Source organism: Eschrichtius robustus, chromosome 1 (assembly GCF_028021215.1).
Source record: "Eschrichtius robustus isolate mEscRob2 chromosome 1, mEscRob2.pri, whole genome shotgun sequence".
NCBI lineage: Eukaryota > Metazoa > Chordata > Mammalia > Artiodactyla > Eschrichtiidae > Eschrichtius > Eschrichtius robustus.
In genome coordinates, this window is record NC_090824.1 from 48438326 (window position 1) to 48459343 (window position 21018).

At 38.5% G+C, this 21018-nt stretch overlaps 1 protein-coding gene across 1 annotated transcript in view; it reads right to left on the reverse strand.

Moving 5' to 3' along the window:
* Window positions 1-1006: 1006 nt before the first annotated feature.
* GNG2 (G protein subunit gamma 2) overlaps window positions 1007-21018 on the reverse strand; it is a 129162-nt gene continuing 109150 nt past the window's right edge. The window contains exon 4 of the mRNA XM_068545501.1: window positions 1007-4246. Within this exon, the coding sequence (XP_068401602.1) occupies window positions 4118-4246 (129 nt within the window). The 3' untranslated portion in view covers window positions 1007-4117. The remainder of the gene's footprint in view (window positions 4247-21018) is intronic.

A 21018-nucleotide genomic window follows, 5' to 3' on the forward strand; every position in this document is an offset into this window, starting at 1 on the left:
CAATCCTCCCCCGGGGGCACAACAGAACAGGAGCAGAGTTAAAACCCACCAGCTTCCTCCTCTCTGCGTCTCACGTCTGGGAGCTGCCGAGATTCTCAGTCGCGGGTCACGTGTTCACTCCAGGGCAGCCACTTCCTGCAGCTGTGGGAATAAGAGCCAGCATGTTGACAATTAGTTTGTGCCTTTCGTGAGGCGTGATGAAAAGCCAGCTGTCGTAAGTACTTAAATTAGTGGTCCTCAATAGCATGCAACGGAGTGCACGGTCTTAAGCACCATTGCTAGCAATTCTGAGTTAGTGGGGGGCCCAGTGTCGGCCTTTTACATCGGCATTCCAGGTGATTCTGAAACAGGTGATCCAGGGATCACAGTCTGAGAAACAATGATGTAAGTGGACAAATGCACAAACTCCAAGTGGCCCCTTCACTGGAAGTTTAAAGATGCTTTTGTCGCGGGCACGAATCCTGAGAGATCCAGCATCTCCTTCTTACTAACAGGCTCTGTTACTCGCTGGCATAATTTGAAGGACATACAGAAGGGTATCTTGACTGAGAAATCTCCAAGAAGCTGTGAATCTAGAGTTCTAAGCCTTTATCTTCTCTAGTACTCCTTTTAAATCACTAGCAGCTTATGGAGAACAGCATGTTTTCTGTTCAATTTTTTTTTTTTTTTTTTTGTAAAGGAGAAATCCCCATGTGGTATACCCATAACATGTTCAAGTGTAAATGCATCTCATGTATCTTCACGGTCCAGCCTGCCAGAGCCTGGACTCTTCCCCATCACCTTTCTCTGTCCCCAGGCACTGTACCCAGGGAGAAAGGCTTTTAAAGAGCCTCATGTGAGTTTTTCCCTCCTTAGGTGCCTCTATTAACAAACCCCTAAAGAAAATTCATGAATTCCTATTTCCTCATCCATCTTGTTATGTGTCACCACCCTTCTCAAATTAACCATAGAATCGATGGGCGAGGTTGTCCATGGGCTTTCACAATAAAATCGACTGCATATGAAATGAATCTGAAAATTCCATTTATTAAAACAAATACATTGTCCATGGGGGATGAAAATGTACACATCACATTCAGGTTTTTCTGCTTTAACATTTCTGTATTTCCCTCTCTTTGAAAGATACACTCCATAGATCTTATATAGGAAAAATGTGAACAATTCTAGGGCTGGGAAAACATTAATGTATACGCAACACTTCACCATTGCCAGGAGCAGCTAGAAGCAAATATTAAAAAAAAAAAAAAAGTACAAAAATCCCTTAAGACAGCATGCTTCTCAAAATTCCTTTTGTGAATATGAGTACATGGAGAAATGGTTTAAAACTTTTCCTTGGTGAGCAATCTCTTTCAAATATTATCAGCAAAATTAGCCTCAGTTCAAAGTACTTATTCACATGCTCTGACTTAAATAGCACTTGGTTTAAAATGGAAAGAAAAAAAAAAAGAAAACAGATTTAATATTGAGGATGAGGCAAGATTGGTTTTTTTCTTAATAGAGCTTGCATTCTAAATATGAGCGTTATTATTACTGTTTAAAGAATTCCATGGCAGATTTTCATTACTACCCAATATATTATATATGTAAATTAGGGCCTTGAATAATTAAGCTAAGTTTTCCTATTAGTTACCCCTTAAGATAAAATTATGCTGGTGAAAATGATTGTTAAATTTCTAAAAGAATTAAAACTCTTTAGAGGTATAAGTAATCAAAAGATAATTTCCCCCTTAACAAGTAAAAATACCAATAAATCAAAACTCATAGAAAAACTCTGGGATTATAATTCCCTTCTGTAGCACATGAAGTTATGAAAAAGCCAAACATTTTTCTTAAATTTAATTTCAGATGGGCTGTGTATTTTCTGCCTTCTTTCTCCTTTGATAAACAAGGGCACATGCAGTTTGGAACTTCCTTAACTTTTAATTACCAGAGCTGTATTCCTAGAAGTTTTAATTCCATTTTAATTTCTCCAAAGACCTAGCTTTACATGAAAATATAGAGTCCTTCTGAGAAAAGTAAATGGTGTGGATTATGAAAAGCATCAGGGTTTTATAATGACGCCTTAATCACCACCAAAGAGTGCTTTATTCACAGTTGTTTTTGTGTGACCACACATTCAATTCGTATTTCCGCACATTTTAAAAATGTGGTTGGGTTTTAGCTGATTCCACAGTATTACTAAGCCAATGGTACAATACTGTAGTTTAATAAATACTCTGCCAGGGATTTTCTCCTCTAAATCTTCTTCAGTGTCCCACTGACTGTAGCAAAATCCCAAGGTTTGAACAGAAATATCTGGTTATAGGAGTGCATTCATACGTTTAACAATGTCTTAATATTCTCTTCCCCCTCCCCAGGCATGAGTTTTAATTGGATGTATTTATTCTTTTACCATCATGCCCACACAAGGAGCTAAGGAGAATGTTTATCAAGTCTGTTTCAAGATCTGTCCTTGGAATAGTACATCTTTTTATCTTCTTTTTTTCCTTCCTTTCTATCTTTTTTTTTTAGTGGGAGGAAGAGAATGGAAAGAGAATAAAATTAATTCAGAAATGGTCTTTCAGGATTTCAAAGCAAACAAGGAATTGTAAGAGAGCCCACACCTGCCTGGGAATGACAGAGAAAAAAGTGAGACAGACTTCCAGACCTCCCATTACTGGTGGAGGCTGGAGCCACAAAGAAAAATCACTTTCAATATCATTTCTTGGGAAGAGAGAGCTCAAGCTGCAAGGAAGTTTGTAAATAAGACTCTAACAAACAAAGCAGAGAACAAAAACAAAGAAAGGATTCTATTGAAAATTTTGGTGGGTAAAAAACAAAGGTCATTTCAGGGGCAAAAAGAGCCAGAACCCTTTCTGGTGGAGCTGCTGGGGGCAGCAGCTGCCCCCTTCTCCCTAGCCCGTGAGCAGCCAGATTCTGAGAGTGGGTCTAGTCTGGAGTTGTGGGTTTATTTCTCCTGATACTTAAACAAACAAGGGCCACGTTTTTTCTTGTTAAGAACAGCACAGAAAGGCTTCTTTCAATCTACAATTTCTGTGATTCAGGGAAAAAGGGAATTTGCTCTGACTCTTCGATAAAAGCACTTCCCAACTCAGGGTGAATCCTTGCCTCTGTCGCTTGGCGCTCCCTGTGCTGCCCTGGGTCCTGGATCAAACCAAAATGCTTTGGATTCTGGAAAATATGTTGAAGAGGTGTTGATGCCACTGTTAACTAAGGAGGTATTTTAGGCATGGCTAAGGCTCTGAAGTAATCTCAATTTTCAAGATACTGAGTTTTTCCTCCCCAGCTTCCTTTCTCTTTCGTTCTTTTTCTAAACTTTACAGTAAAACTGAATGGATGTAACATGGGGACATTTTCATGCAGTATTACTCAAAAATTGTCACAAATATATGAAAGCACCAGTCACAACACATGATTTACTTTTACTTGCAGAATCAAAGCTATCATGTACAAATGTTAGGGACAGTGATAAAAGAATACAGACAACCGGCATTTTTTGTTGTTGTTGTTATTACCATGAGGATAAACCACGGGGAACATCTCCTTAAACCCTTTGGGTGTTCATCCTTTGAGCTCAGTCTTACAGACAAATCCAGCCCAAATCTCTTTACTACTCTAATGGGGACGGGTGGAAGGAGGGGTAGGGGAGAAGGGAAAAAGAAAAAGAAAGGCACAAAGACGAAACATCAACTCCATTAAACCGAACCGCGCCTACACTGGACGACTCAGCTCGTCAAAGGGTACTCTAAAGGCAATATTCATTCCAAGAAGGTCATACATATCTGAGCTCAGTACAGCTGTCTGTTTTATTTTTTAAATATGAAGCAGAAACATAAGGTTTGGGAGGGATAGCAGGAAAGAAATGACACCGATTTTATCTTTACATACTCCCCTCCTCCAGGCAATTCTTCAGACATCAGATCTCTTAACTCAGGGTGTGGATCAGCTCTCATTCTCATAAAGGGGACCAGTTCTTTAAACATGCATAGCCTGGAGTCTCCAGGATGGTTCTCCTCCCTCTCTTTAAATGCTGTGGACTAGAAAGGCGCCCACTTTGCTAAAAACTCTACATCAGTGTCCCTGGAGCCCCGAGGCTCCTCAGGTTCCTCTTGAAGACTTAAAGGATAGCACAGAAAAACTTCTTCTCCCTAAATGGGTTCTCTGAAGCCGGAACAGGCGTCAGGAGGGGATCTTCCTTGGCATGCGCTTCACAGTAGGCCATCAAGTCTGCAGCTGCCTTGGACACCTGGAAAAGACGACAAAAACAACCAAAACTTGAGACGGGGCGTCGACGAAGGCATTGATGCAGGCGCAACGAGTCAAGGCTCAGGCCTGGGTGTCCAAACTGCCTGGGTTCAAGTGAAGCAAGATACTCATCCCCCATAAGCCTCTGTTTCCTCATCTGCGAAGAAAGGAGCTGATGATCTTGACCTTACAGGATTGTTACAAGCAGGTCTGGGATTAGGGTGAGGTGAGGCTCTGAGGGTACAACACTGAAGGAGGCGTTCAGGGTCATGCAAATATCAACCTTGTATTTGTCCAGCCCTGAGAGTGGGTGTCTCCTTAAATTCTGTGCCCCAGGTAGGTTGCTTCCCTTGTCCTAGTCCCAGCCCTGGCTGCAAGGATTAAGTGAGGTAATTCACATAAATCATTTAGTGCCTGGAACATAGGAAGATTTCCACATAGGCTGGCCATCCTTATCATTCTGTAGTTGTGTCTCTCTGCTTCAGAAATTGTGCTAGGGATGCCTAAAGCCATGTTGATTTCCTTTTTTAACAAACACATCAGAGATATTATGTACTTATACATACACACATAACCTTATACGTTATGCATTTTTATATTTTACATATATTATGTATGATAATATATTATTATGTTGTAATTTATTACACATTATATATATTACTTCAATCAAGCATTGCACCCTTTAGGGAGTCCCACGGGGAGGCTGGGCAGTGATCTCAGTGATGCTGTAGTTTCATAACACTTCTCACAACACTTCTGTAGCTCCTTGTTGGTAGTCTTCTGGAGTACCTTCCTTTGATCAGCTTTGACAGCGGCAAATTTCCACTACTTGAGAGGGGATTTAATTTGGGGAAGTAAACTAAAAGTTATTTGTAACCACATCTGGGGACTAGGTGGATGATGATCTATCTGGGGAATGCCACTGGGGGTCAAAAACCATAAAGTCAAGAGTCAATTTCTTATGTGACCTCATACGTTTGCTCTGGAAATCACTCCAAACATTTTCCACATCACTGTGCTACTAAAATAGCCTCTCAAAGTGACTACTGAAAGGATAATCCTCTGTAAGAGTGGGGAGATTGTAGTATTTCTGAAAAGATTCACTGCCCCTCCTATATATGGGTTATACATACCCATACAATGGCATCAGACTTGCTCTGGCCAATGAGACATGAGTAGAAGTGATGTGAGTCACTTTGGGGCAGAAGCTTCAAGAACCAATGCATAGTTTGCCTCTGCCATTTTGTCTAACTGAAATAATTTACTGTAAACCACCTTAATTGATTCAGAGGTTTTAGTAAAACATGGCGGCCATACTCTTGATTTGTTCCTTGTCCCAGGTTTGAGTTGATTAGAACTTTGTCACTTAAAGGCTTTTCAATATTAGAGTTTACAGGTTGGAAATGGGCATCAATTTCATCTTCTAATCCCATAAATCTTTGAATGTTTGGACTCTATGTTCCGTTTTTCTCAGACCAGATAGAGGCAATATTCCAGGTAGAGGTTGCTTGAAGGTAACATGGTGTGGAGTGGCAGCTATCTGTGATGACATGTGGGTGAGAAGAAGAATGAAAAGTATATCTTTGCTATTGTAGCCTCTAAGAATCGGAGGAGAGAGCCTTTTGTTACTGCAACAAAACCGAGTCTATGCTGACTGATATAAAGAGGTATAGGTACTGATATGTGTGTTAGTTTCCTCTTTCTGGCTAAACAAAACCCAATCTAGGTGGCTTAAAATAACAGTAATTTATTCCCTCAGTCAGTGCTAGAGGCTAGAAGGTTGAGATCAAAGTGTCGGCAGGGTTGGTCCCTACTGGAGGCTCTGATGGAGAAGCATCTGTTCCATGCTTCTCAATCAGTGTCTGGTGGTCGCTGGCACTTGGTGTACCTTGGATTGTAGATGCATCATTCCACTTTCTGCCTCCACCTTCACATTGTATTCTCTCCTGTGTGTCTCTGTCCTCACATGGCATTCTCCTCTTTGCCTATGTCCAAATATCCTACCCACCAGTCATCAGATTAGGTCCACCCTAATCCAGTATGACCTCAACTTAGCTTGATTACATCTACAAACACCCTATTTCCAAATAAGATCTCATTCTAAAGTTCTAGGTGGGCATCAATTTTAGGGGATGCTCTTCAACCCAGTATAGCATATTTGTGTAAAAGTCAGTCTCACTATTTTTAAATTGTAAATCATTTTTTATTTATCTTTTTCCCAGCTCCACTGAGATATAATTCACATATAATGTTGTGTGAGTTTAAGGTATACAGTGTAATCATTTGATACACTTCTATATTGTGAAATGATTACCACAGTATGGTTAGTTAACACCCCTAACACCTCACATAATTACCTTTTTCTTTAATTGTGGTGAGAACATTTAAGAGTTACTTTCTTAGCAACTTCAAGTATGTAATTCAGTATTGTTAACTACAGTCACCACATTGTACATCAGCTCCCCAGAACTTCTTCTTCTTATAACTGGAAGTTTGTATCCTTTGACTGACATCTCCCCATATCCCTCACCACCCCCAGCCCCTGACAACCACCATTCTACTCCGTTTCTCTGAGTTCAGGTTTTTTAGATTCCACATATAAGTGACGGTATTCATCTTTCTCTGTCTGACGTGTCTCACTAACATAATGCCCTCCGAGTCCACCCAAATGGCAGAATATCCTTCTTTCTCATGGCTGAATAATACTCCACTGTAAATAATACAACTTCTTTCTTCATTCATCTGCAGATGGACTTGGATTGTTTCCATGTCTTGGCTATTGTGAATAGTGCTGCCATGAATATGCAAGTGCAGATACCTCTTTGAGATCTTGATTGGATATATATACTTATCAAATATATATATATCTCAGAAGTAGGATTGCTAGATCCTATGATAGTTCTATTTTTAATTTTTTTAGGAACCTCTGTACTGTTTCCCATAGTGGCTGTACCAATTTATGTTCCCATCAATAGTACACAAGGGTTCCCTTTTCTCCACATCCTTGCCAACACTTGTTATTGCTCATCTTTTTTGGTAATAGCCATTCTAACAAGTGTAAAATGATATCTCATTGTGGTTTTAATTTGTGTTTCCCAGATTAGCGGTATTGAGCATTGTTTCACACACTTGTTGGACATTTATATCTTCTTTGGAATAATGTCTATTCAGTTCCTCTGCCCATTTTTAAATCAGATTGTTTGTTTGCTATTAAGTTGTATGAATTCTTTACATTAACCCTTTATCAGATACAAGGTCTGACATTTTTCTCCCATTCCATAGGTTGCTTTTTCATTGTGTTGACTCTTTCTTTTAATGTGTGGAAGCTTTTTAGTTTCATGTAGTTGCACTTATTTATTTTTGCTTTTCTTGCATGTGCTTTTGGTGTCATATCCAAGAAATCACTGCCAAGATCAATGTCAAGGAGCTTACCCTCTATGTTTTCTTCTAGGAGTTTTACAGTTTTAGATCTTATATTGAAGTCTTTGATCCATTTTGAGTTAACTTTTGTGAGTAGGATAAGGCAGGGGTCCAGTTTCACTTTGCTGCATGTGATTATCCATTTTTCCCAACACCACTTATTGAAGAGACTATCATTTTCCCATCAAGCACTCTGGCTCCTTTGTCAAATATTAGTTGATGGTATATGCTGGGGTTTATTTCTGGGTTCTTGATTCTGTTTCATTGTTTTATGTGTCTATTTTTTATGCCATACTGTTTTTATTACTATAGCTTTGTAATATAGTTTGAAATCAGGGAGTGTAATGCCTCCAGCTTTGTTCCTCTTTCTCAGAATTGCTTTGGCTATTTGGAGTCTTTTGTGGTTCCATATGAATTTTATGATTTATTTTTTTATTTCTGTGAAAAATTCCATTGGAATTTTGATAGAGATTGCCTTGAATCTATAGATGGCTTTGGGTAGTATGGACATTTTACAGATGTAGAGAACAAACGTATGGACACCAAGGGGGGAAAGCCATGGGGTGGTGGGGGTGGGGGTGTGATGAATTGGGCGATTGGGATTGACATGTATACACTGATGTGTATAAAACTGATGACTAATAAGAACCTGCTGTATAAAATAAATAAATAAAATTCAAAAATTAAAAAAAATATTAATTCTTCTGACCCATGAACACAGGATATCTTTCCATTTATTTATGTCTTAATTTCTTTCATCAGAGTCTTATAATTTTTAGTGTACAGATCTTTCAACTCCTTGAGTAAATTTATTCCTAAGTATTTTATTTTTGAAGCTATTGTGAACGGGATTTTCTTTATTTCTTTTTCAGTTATTTCATTGTTAGTGTACAGAAACACAACTGATTTTTGTATGTTGATTTTTTTATCCGGCTACTTTACTGAGTTCATTGATTAGCTCTAACAGGTTTTTTTTTTTTGTTTTTTGGTGAAATTTTTAGGATTTTCTCTATATAAGATCATCATCTACAAACAGAGACAATTTTACTTTTTTTGTTTCTATTTAAATATCTTTTATTTTTTCTTCCCTGACTGTTCTGGTTAGGTCTTCCAGTACTATGTTGAATAGAGTCATGAGAGTGGGTAACCTTGTCTTATTTCTGATCTTACAGGAAAAGCTTTTAATCTTTTACCATTGAGTACAATGTCAGCTGTGGGCTTGATATATATGGACTTTATTATGTTGAGGTACGTTCCTTCTATACCCAATTTGTTGAGAGTTTTTATCATGAAAGGGTGTTGTATTTTGTTAAATTTTCTTTCTGCATCTAAATGAGATGATCATATGATTTTTATCTTTCATTCTATTAATGTGATGTATCACATTTATTGACATGCATACATTGCACTATCCTTGTATCACAGGAATAAATCCCACTCGTTTGTGGTATATGATCCTTTTAATGTGCTGTTGAATTCGGTTTGCTAATATTTTGTTGAGAATTTTAGCATTCATGTTCATCAGGGATATTGGTTTACAGTTTTCTTTTCTTGTAATGTCCTTATCTGGCTTTGGTATCAGGGTAATGCTGGCCTGTAAAATAGTTTAGAAGTGTTCCCTACTCTTCAATTTTTTGGAAGAATTTGAGAAGAACTGGCATTAATTTTTTTAATGTTTGGTAGAATTCACCAGGAGAGCCATCTGGTCCTGAGATTTTCTTTATTGGGAAATTTTTGATTACTGATTCAATTTCCTTACGAGTAATTGGTCTGTTCAGGTTTTCTATTTCTTTCTTTTTTTTTAAATGATTTTATTTATTTATTTATTTTTTATTTTTGGCTGCATTGGGTCTTCGTTGCTGTGTGTGGGCTTCCTCTAGTTGCAGAGAGTGGGAGCTACTCTTCATTGTGGTGCACGGACTTCTCACTGTGGTGGCTTCTCTTTGTTGCAGAGCTTGGGCTCTAGGCACGCGGGCTTCAATAGTTGTGGCTCGTGGGCTCTAGAGTGCAGGCTCTGCAGTTGTGGTGCACGGGATTAGTTGCTCCGCGGCATGTGGGATCTTCCTGGACCAGGGCTTGAACCCATGTCTCCTGCATTAGCAGGCGGATTCTTAACCACTGTGCCACCAGGGAAGTCCCCAGATTTTCTATTTCTTAATGATTCAGTCTTGGTAGGTTATGTATTTCTAAAAACTTATCCATGTCTTTTAGGTTATCCAATTTGTTGCATGTGATTGTTCATAAGTAGTCTCAGGATCCTTTGTATTTCTGTGATATCAGTTGTAATGTCTCTTCTTTCATTTCCAGTTTTACTTATTTGAGTCTTTTCTTTTTTTCTTAGTCTAGCTAAAGGTTTGTCAATTTTGTTCCATCTTTTCAAAAAACACAGACCTTATATTTGCTGACTTTTTCTGTTGTTTTTCTGGTCTCTATTTCATTTATTTCTGCTCTTTGTGTTTGCTTCCTTCTGGTAATTTTGTGCTTAAGCTATTTTTTTCTAGTTCTTTGAGGTATACAGTTAGGTTGTTTATTTGAAATCATTTTTAGTTTTTTCTTAATGTAGGTGTTTATCACTGCAAACTTCCCTCTTAGAACTGCTTTTGCTGCATCCCATACATTTTGGTATGTTTTGTTTCCTCTTTTTGTTTGTTTCAAGATTAAAAAAAATTTTTTTTGTGTATTTCTTCTTTGATCCATTGCTGGTTGTTCACAAGTGTGTTGTTTAATTTCTGCATATTGGTGAACTTTTCAGTTTTACTCCTGTTACTGATTTCTAGTTTCATACAATTGTGATTGGAAAAGATTCTTGGTATGATTTCAAGCTTCTTAAATTTGCCAAGACTTGTTTTATGACCTATCATTTGACCTATCCTAGAGAATGTTCCGTGTGCACTTAAGAACAAGTATATTCTGTGGCTGTTGGATGCGATGTTCTGTATATGTCTGTTAGGTTAACTTGGTCTAAAGTATAGTTCAAGTTCAACATTTCCTTATTGATTTTCTGTCTGGATGATCTATCCATTGTTGAAAGTGAGGTATTAAAGTTGCCAGCTATGACTGTATTGTCTATTTCTCCCTTTAGGTCTGTTAATATTTGCTTAATGGTACTAATGGTTAATATTTGCTAAATAGGTACTCTGATTTTGGGTGTGTATATATTTATGATTATTGTATCCTTTTAATAAATTGACCTAGTTATCATTATATAATGACTTTCTTTGTCTCTTGTTACAAGTTTTGACTTAAATTCTCACTCTTTAATAGGTATTACATTGCTTATAAAAATATTTTTATTGTGTTTCTATTTTGTTCCAGACATTAAGTTTTCTTTATTGATCTACAAAGTAATCCTGAGGTAGGAACTATTTTCCTCCTTTTATAGATGAAAAATTTAGGCTCAGTACATTGCATGAGTGGTTCAATGTCATATAGCAAAGTACACAGCAGAAGAAGAACTTGAACGTTAGTGTTCTGCCATTAAGCCACAGCCATCTACATACAAACTACTCAAATGCAAGGGTAGTTCCAAAGGTTGATTGAAATTCTTTGTGCATCTTTATGAAATGCTATTATGACAGAACAAAAGGAAACAGCCTGTTCTTGTCTTAGCTCCTTTAAATGAAAGCAAAGAACAGACTTTCAGAATCTCAATTATCATTTTTGGTTTTGTTCTGTTTTTTTAATTGTTTGAGCTGTAGTCATTATTATGCCAAATGGGAGCTTAGCTGCAAGCAGCAGAGACTGGACAATAGTAATATGTAAAACTTACTTGTTAACAAGAGATCCAACAGTATCCCTACTCATCTGCAATGCTCACATACAAATATGTGGCAGGAACTGTCAAAATCTTTTTATGGTACAGAAAGTACTATACTGGGCAAAATTTAATAGCTTAGAGTTGCTCTATCTTGTATTTGAACACGTGACTCTGAAGAGTTTCCTTCTAAAAATATACCATGTGTTTTATCATGTTTCCTCAACTAGATTGCAATCTCCTGTGGGTGATGGTCCAATACAATGTCAGAATCCTAGCAGTAATTAGAACAATTGCTAATATTTATCTGCCCTTGCTGCATGTCAGAACTGTGCTAACCACTTTACACACAGTATTTTATTTAATCCTTACAACAACATTATGGGTCACAAGTTATTATTATTATCCTCATTTTTAATATGTGAAGTGGAGGCTTCATTAGGTAAACATTTGCCCTAGTTCTCACAGCTCGTGAGTACCTGAGTCATGAGTCTCAGTGTTCTTGACTTGATCTTTATGAATGCTCTTTCTTTCGAACCCATAGCTTCATCCTTGTTCCTTAGTTTTCAGTGAGTCACAGCAATAGTCTGCCTGGCAAATCTTCTTGCTTTCTAACTATCCCTGCTAACATTGTGCATACAGATTCTTTTACGTTTCACATTCCTAGGCCTAGTTCTTCCATGAAGATTTCACCAGTAACTCTAGGTAATCTCTCCCTTTTCCATCCTGTTGATTCTTCCTACAAAAATATCTCAAATTTGGGAGGTGATCAAGATGGCAGAGTAGGAGGACCTGGAACTTACCTCTCCCCACAAATACAACAAAAAAACACCTAAATGTGGAACAATTCTCACTGAAAACTAACTGGAAACTGGCAGAAAACTCCTGTACAACCACGGCTGAAAGAAAGATCTACACGGAATTGGGTAGGAAGGGAAGAGAAGCAATCAGGTCAGGACCTGTGGCCCAGGAAGGGAACTCAGAAGAAAAGGGAGATTATAGGGGTAGAGATCCTCCCTGGGGAGTGAATGGTTCGAGCTACATATTGTAGGTTCCAGTCCTGGGGTCTGGCACAGGGAAGACAAGCCCCCTTGGCTGATTGGAGGGCTGGGGGGACTAACACAAGGGCTGTGGGAAGGCCGGACTCTGTCTACTTGTGAGGAATGCACATACGTGCTTGATTTCTCCTGAGGCAGAGTGGAGAGGGCTGACTGAAACTGCCTGGGTGGCTGACTGGTTTCCCATGACTGCCCGGTGCTCTCCAGCTTGAGGAGTGAACGCTCCAGCCCTGCTTACTTCATGTCGTAGCTCCACACTGGAGTGAGGGCTGCCATGACAGAAAGAACTCAGCTAAGAGACACAGAGGTGGCTCAGACCTGAGGCACTGTGTGAGCAGGGTGGGGGCAGCCATTACTGGCACTCACACAGGCAGTGCATCAGAAGCAGCCTGGAACTCTGTGGCTGGACCACTGCAGCTTGTACCCTGTCAGATGCTGAGAGCCCAAGTGGGCCCCTCTTGCTCCAGCACTGCTCCCAAGGGTGCTGGTGCTGGGAGAGGGGAGAGTTCACACTTAAAGGGAACAGAGCCAGCTCAAACCTGACCCTCAGAGCTTCTGCTCCAGCAACTTGGGACCTGCCCGCACCCCCATTAGGGCAGTAACAGCCACTGAGCAGACAGGAAGCCCTGGCTCGCACCTGGCTCTGGCCCTAGCCTCTCCACCTCCAGCCCCACCTCCTACCAAGGTGATAGCTGCCAGCACACCCTGAGGAAAGACATGACTTGTGTTCACGTCAAATCCAGCTCTCCTACCAAAGCCATTGAGTACATGGAGACTGTATAGGGATGCTCCCAGAAAAATATCTCAAATTTGTCCCCTTATTGTCACCTCTCTTGCAAATACCCTGGTCCAAGCCTCCATCTTCTTTTCCCACAATTACTGAAATAACCTCTTAAATAAAAAATTCCAAGGGATCTTTTATAGACTGAATGTTTGTGTCCCCCCCGCCACCCCCAATTCATATGTTGAAATCTAATCCCCAGTGTGATGGTGTTTGGAGTTGGGGCCTTTGTGGGGTGACTAGGTCATGAGAGTAGAGCCCTCAAGAATGGAATTAGTGCTCTTATAAAAGAGACCCCGGAGAGCTCCCTTGCCCCTTTAACCATGTGAGGTCACAGAGAGAAGGTAGCCTTCTACAAATCAGGAAGCAGGCCCTTACTAGACACCACATCTACTGACACCTTGATCTTGGACTTCTAGTCTCAGAACTGTGAGAAATAAATATCTGTTGTTCATAAGCCACCTAGTGTATGGCATTCTGTTATAGTAACTCAAATGGACTAAGACAGGATCCATGAATAGAATGCAGGGTGTGGTCTGTTAAGTTCAATGATTAAAAAAAAATTACATCTTTATTTTCACTAATCTGAAATAGAAATCTAACATTTCTTTCCATTATAGATGTAGGCAACACAATTAGCATTAACAGTTTCTGTGACTTAGTCACCAGTAAAAATCAGGTATTTTCCATCACATTACAGTTACTGCAGATATCTCAACATTTATTTATGTTCTTTTGCTTTATAAGTATAGACCCACTATTACATCCTATATAATCAGTTAATAAAGAAGTATATATATTTAGCTGCACCACAAATGTTTTCTGATAAACTATATTTTAATATAATTAGTTTTCTTTGTAATTCAAAAACATTATTCTGAGAAGGAGACCATATGCTTTGGCAGACAGCCAAACAGGTCTAGGGGCAAAAAAGATTTTAAGAATCTCAGTTGTAAATAACTTCTCTACTTTTACAATTGTGCCAGGAGTAGTACTCTCCATACTACAGCTAGAAGGATATTTTTAAAATATAAATTGGCTCATATAACTCCCCTATTTAAAACTTTCAAGAGCTTCCCATTGTACTTTGTGGAAAGCCAAGACATCATAAAAACAGCCTGTGGGTCCTGCTTACTTTGGGCCTGCCATCTCTCCAATTTCATGTTGTAGCATTTTTTTCCTCCCACACAGGTCTCCTCTCTCTAAGTTCGTGAAAGCTCCAAGTTCTTTTCTGCCTCAGAGCTTCACATATACAATTCCCTGGAACGGTCTTCTCCCCATCTCCTCACCAGGCTGGCTCCTTCTCTTCCTTCAGGGGTGAAATACCATTCTTTGCAGAGTCTTTACTGACTACCTCATCCAATAATGACTTTCCTCATTAGGCTCTTTCAGAACACCCCATTCTTTTCCTTCACAGAAAAACATTTATTACAATTTATAATTACAACCATTGTTTGTTTATTTGATGTTTGATGTTTCCCTTTTGGCATTCTGCTCTATGAAGGCAGCGATCATATCTATTTTATTCACGACTGTGTCATCAGTGCCAGCACATAGGAAACACTCAAATAATTGCTGAAGAAGTTCTCAAATACAATCTTAATCAACAAATACTCCATTCATCTAATATTTACTGAGTACCTAATTGCCAGTCACAGTTCTGGGGGATTGGCATAATCAGGGAACAAAATAAACAAAGCTTCCTGTCCTTGTGGAACTTAGGCAGGATTCTAGACTTCCAATTCTGATGATGATGGAGGAACAGCAAACAATTAAACCCTCCTGCTTTAACTTAAAAACTGAAAAAAAATATGTGAACAAATGTGTTTTAAACAGTAGAGAACAGGCAGCAGAGGACAGTGATCCCTGAGAGAAGGGAGGCAAGAAAAGCCCCAAGAATGTTTCAACAGTACTGCTTGAAAATGGTTTCTAGGCCACAGCACAGGGAGGGGCTACCCAAACAGATTTCATGAACCTCCTTGAGTTGAGGAGACAGTGACAGAGTAGAAAGAGCTACACACATACACAAACAAAGAGAGAGAGAGAGAGAGAGTGAGAGAGAGTGAGAGAGCTATCTGGAGGCCTCCAGAGGATTCCTTTTGAGTCTTTAGCTAATTACTGATCAGCACATATATGGGAGAAAACTGCTTGAGGCTGTGCAAAGAATTTCAGAAAGGATCAAGTGAAACAATCCCTGGTGATCACACAGGGCTGGAATAGTTTGTGTTTCTACTGGCTAGAGTACATAGATCTCATAACACATAGGGGATTAAGTAGAGTCTTAAAAAGGGTGTGTTCAGTAGTGGTGCCAAGTAGGCCTTGGTTAAAGGCTGTTGTGGACCCACCTATCAAAGTTTAAAAGTAAGCCCTGAATAGATCAAAATGTTTCCAAGTAACTTAATTGGACCACAGAACAAAACCCCCAAATATTTAAAGAAACAAGAAATTTCAGTATGCCACAAAATAAAATTCACAATGTCTGGAATCCAATAAAAAAAAAAATCCAGACATACAGGTAAGTAGGGGGAATAAATCTATCCCATAATGAGGAGAAAAATTAATCCAAATTGATTAATCTCATAATGAGGAGAAAAAGACCCAGAACTGACATAGATGATAAAATTAATAGACAAGGATGCTGTTAAAACAGCTATTGTAAATATTTTCTATATAATCAAGAAAATAGAGGAAAGCAAAACAGGATTAAAAGAGACATGGAAGATATTAAAAAGACCCAAATCAAATTTCTAGAGATAAAAAACACACTGAATGGAATTAGCACCTGATTAGACATTGCAGAAGAAAAGATTAGTGAACTTGAAGACAATAATGGGAACTCTCCAAAGTGAAGCACAGAGAGAAAACAGACTGAAAACAAAACCAAAAAAAACCCCAAGTACAAAAAACAACCCCCCGCAAAAAAATCCCAGAACACACTGAGCTAGGAGACAACTTCAAGTGGCCTAATACACATATAACTGGAGTCTCTGAGGAGAGGAGAAAGATGGTGTGTGGAGGAGAGGAAAGAAAAAATATTTGAAGACATAATAACTGAAAATTTCCAAATTTGATAAAAACTACAAACCCACAGGTTTAAGTAACTCAACAAAATCCAAATGAAAAAATATGAATCAAACTACACCAATGCACAGCGCAATCAAATTGCTTATATAGTATTTGAGTAGGAGGATGGAGAGAAGAAAATGAAACATAATAAATAGCTATAGAGAATGTTAGATGGTAGTAAGTTTTATAAGAAAATGAAAAGTAGAGCAGAGTAAAAGGGATTAAGAATGTATATACGGGTTGGGGGGGCATGGAAGACAGGTTGCAATAGTTAGGCTTAATTGAGAAGGTAATCAATCTTTGAGGTAAAACTTATAAAGTTTATGGTAAGAGAAATGGGGAGCCATTGATGTATTTTAAAGAAGTATTCTGGATGCTATGTTGAGAATAGGACTCTATGGGAGTAAGGGTAGAAGCAGAGATTCCTGGAGACTATTGCTGTAATCTAAGTGAGAGGTGACAGTGGTTCAGAACAGAGAAATAGCAGCAGAGGTGGTGATGAGAAGTATAATTCTGGATAAACAGCATTTGAAACTAGAATCACAGGATTTTATGATGGATTAGAGATAGTGTGTGAATAAAAAAATAAGAACTAAGGATAACTCTAAGTTTTTGGACTGATCTAATGGAAAGATGGAGTTGCCATCATTTCAGCTGCAGGGAGAGAAGATTTGGGGAGGAAGACTGGGAATTCAGTTTTAGAAAGGTTGAAACTGAAACATCTGTTAATGAGATATACAATGCTGGAGTTAGAAGCAAGATTTAGACTAGAGACATAAATTTGGGACTTGAGGCCATACAGATGGTACATAAAGCCTTGGGAATGAGCAAGATTACCAAAGGAGTACATTTAGATAGAAAAGAGAGGAACAAGGATTGAACCCTGGAACAACTTCAATGTAAGAAGTTGGGGAGCCTAAGAGGAACAGCAAAGGAAATTTAAAAGGAGTAGCTTGTGACAGTGGGGAGTACTGAGAGCCAAATGAAGAAAGTGCTTCAAGGCATAAGGAATCATCAACCATGTCAATAGGTCAAGTAAGATGAAAACTGAGAACTGACTACTAGATTTAGCAATTTGAAGTCATTGGTGACCTTGATGAGAGAAGCTTCAGTGGAATGGTGGAGTGAAATGGGTGTAGAGCAAATGGGGCCTCCTCCTCCTTCTTCTTTATGAACAATTCAATCTTAAAGGCTTAGGGTAGGACCAAGCAAGGTATTATAGTTTCCACAGTAGGTCAGGGGCCCGTGGTGGGATGTCAGAGCTGGAGCAATGTGAGGAGAGCATCTGTGCAGGGGCAGCCTGGTGAGGCGTATGGGAGCCCAAGTGGGATGTGAAGGCATCTGCATCAGGGAGAGAGGTTATGGAGTGGGAGCTTGGTTCCATACATGGGAGTTGATCAAATAAGGATAAGGGGAGCCAGGTTTCTCACCAACAGTGAGGGGAGTTACAAATATGGAAAGTAGAAAGCTGGAATGAACCCTGTGGTGTAGGATAGGACCCGGTGGTGTCGATGTGAACTCATGGTTACATATACACATATGTACAGATAAAGAAATATAGATGTAAAAGTGTGTGTGTGTGCACACACATGCCCTTGTGTGCATGCATGTGTGAATTCTCTAGCTCTGTCCACTGAGAGGACCCAGGAGCAGCAACTCTTCAGCAATGAGCACACTTAGCATCGAGATCTTGATTTCTAAATACCATTCTCAAGGGAACTAGTACTCTTGGAGAAAAGAATGATTCCAGGGCTGGGCCAGGGAAATAACAAGAGGACCCTAGAGAATCTTTTTGTGCCGAAAACTAAGGAAGTACTCAAAGAATGAGGGAGACATTTCAAAGGACACAGTAGCCAATGATTTAGCCTGTGCCAATTTAAACATAAAAAAATTAATGATGACAGTATCAGATTATAAATCATTCAATAAAAGAGGAAACCACAAGTGCATAATAAATTTTAAAAAATAGAATGTTTGATGAGGAATGGGATAGTTATATAGCCTCAAGATCCTTCCCTCAAACTACAAATATTTATTAACTACAAAGGAAAAAAGAGTACCTTTACATGGAGAAACCTGGAAGACACCACTTTAATCAAGTAATTAAGGTTAATATCACCAGTGACAATTTGAAATCATGTGCCACTGATAGAATGCAGTGAGATGGACACCCCATCAGTTCTCTGCTGTTAATGTTTTGTTACTTTAATTAAATCATAAAGAAACAGCAGACAAACCTAAATTGAGTGACATTCTATAAAGTAATGGCCTATAATCTTAAAAAATGTCAAGGTCATAAGAGTCAAGGAAGTCTACGGAACTGTGCCTGACAGGACAGCTAAATGCAACTCATGATTCTGAACTGGGTTCTTTTGCTCAAAGGGACATTATTGGGATGATTTGCAATACTTAAATGGGGTCTGAGGAGTAGAAGGTAGTGATGTATCAATGTTAATTATGCATGATGATTATATTATGATTATGTAGAAGAATGTTTTTACTTGTAGGAAATATTAAAGTGTCCAGAGGTGATAGGGCACCTGTTGACAACTTTTCTCAAATGGTTCAGGGAAAAACAAAATTCTTTGCCTTGTATTTGAAACTCTTCTGTACCTTCAAGGTTATTTCCAGAGTAAAAATATTTTTTCTAAAGAAAGGGAAAAGAGATATTAGAAACAGTGAATATGGACAACTTTCTCAAGAAGTTACGTTGCAAAGCAGAGCAAACAAATGAGGCGGTTGCTGGAGGAGGAAATGGGGGGTTCAAGAGAAGAAATTTAAATTTTATTTAAGATGGAGAAATAACACTATGTTTGAATGTTGTTGGAAAGGATGAAATGCCCTGACAGCTTTAAGAAGAAGCAGTTGCCAGTAAGTATAAAAACCAGACCCAAGAATTTAAATGGTGAGTAAGTCTACAGCTCCGTCTTTATTACATCCTGAAATTGAAACACATCTTAAAATTAACGTTGCAAAATGCTTGCAAGCCACCAGGCCAGCAAGCACTGATAGGTCGTCACTGCCTGTGCACGTGGGAAGTTGCCTGGGTGTTAAGGGTATCAGTCATTCAATCACTCCTTCAGTCGAGTTGCCTGCACTAATGGAGCCATCAAGGGTTGACAACTTTAAATTGATGCTTAAAAGGACTTGAAAGATCACGCTGGGATGGAGGCTTAGAATGAGAAGTTATTGTGAACATCGAACACTGCCTGTCACAAGCCTGGCAAGATAGCTGAAGGCAAAAGAAACTGCCACACCTCTGGGAAGAGATCATAAGATTTTCACACTAGGAGAGATTGACCTGATATTTGTCTAGAAAGATCTTTTTACTCAGGTCAAAAGCTGCTGGCTACTTTAAAGTCTTTATTTTTCTTTGAATCATTAATATGTAATTCAAGTAAAGGAAAATTAAAACATCTAGTTTGATCCTTAGTAAATGCAGAAGAAACATCTGTATTCTTTGCTATGCCTTGGAATTATACTGAAAATACAACAGGTGGAATGGTCAGCAAGATTAGGAATGCCAGAAATGGAAAGCACCATATCACCATGATGTCCCACGTCACCAGGTGCCCGCATCACTGCTGGCGGCCAAAGGTGAGCTTAAAGGATCTCTCCACTATTATTGTGAAAAGCACCCAGGATCAAACTTTGATTGTGATATAGAGAAAGTATAATTGTATGGATAAATATCTACTATTTTAAATTTGTAAAATAAAGTGAATATTCTAAATTATCTTGCCCTCCCTGTTCCTCCAAGGAGATATTAAACTGATGATACACATCAATAGGATTTTTTAAAAAAAGGAAATAGAAGAATTAATTTTCAAAACAAGCATCAAGTAAAGTACATGATATTTAATTGATAAATCTCAATAAATAAAGAAAAGACATCAAAATTATCATCCAAAATAGCTACATTTTTCAAGAAGGGAGAACTCCATCTGGCCTGAAAACTAGGCTATTCAGAAAACTACATTTCCTAGGGATTTTGAATTATCAAGGTTTAACAGTACTGCTTCTCTAGCTCCTAGGTATAATGCACAAGGCTAAGAATATACTTGGTGCTTAACAAATATCTACTGAATTTTAAAAATTATATCAACCCTCATAAAAATGAAGTTTTATGCTCAATTATTAATGTATGCCTGGGTTCAAATTAAATTTTTTGCTCCACTTTCAGCAAATCAAATGAATTAGGACTGGATATCTTTGAACACAACCTTTTCCTCTATAAGTCCTAGACATACTATACCTATTTTATTAACCCTGAAAATACTCTCAATTGGCCTATAAGGAAGGTTGAATCTTACTGTTCCTAACAAGTTGAATGCAAGCATTTTAGGGAAGAGATGTTAAAACTTTCGATTCAAATGCTGGAAAAGTATTTGAAAAGTCCCAAACCTAAGATGTCTGTCCACTCTCTAGAATGAAGCATGATGTCTACCTGGCTTGTTTCTCACTACAGCTTTCCCTGAAGTTCAGTTCCAATGTATTATGAGTCAATTGTCAGAAAGATGATTTACTTATTAGAAACGTTTATATTTGGTTCCATAATTACACATATTTGTCAGTTATGAAAATCAGTCTGTTCTTTTTATGTTGAACTGTTTTCGAAAAGAAGGTATACTATAAATGCTGGCTACTTATAATCATACATTTGACATGAAACAATTTACCTGTCTTAAAAT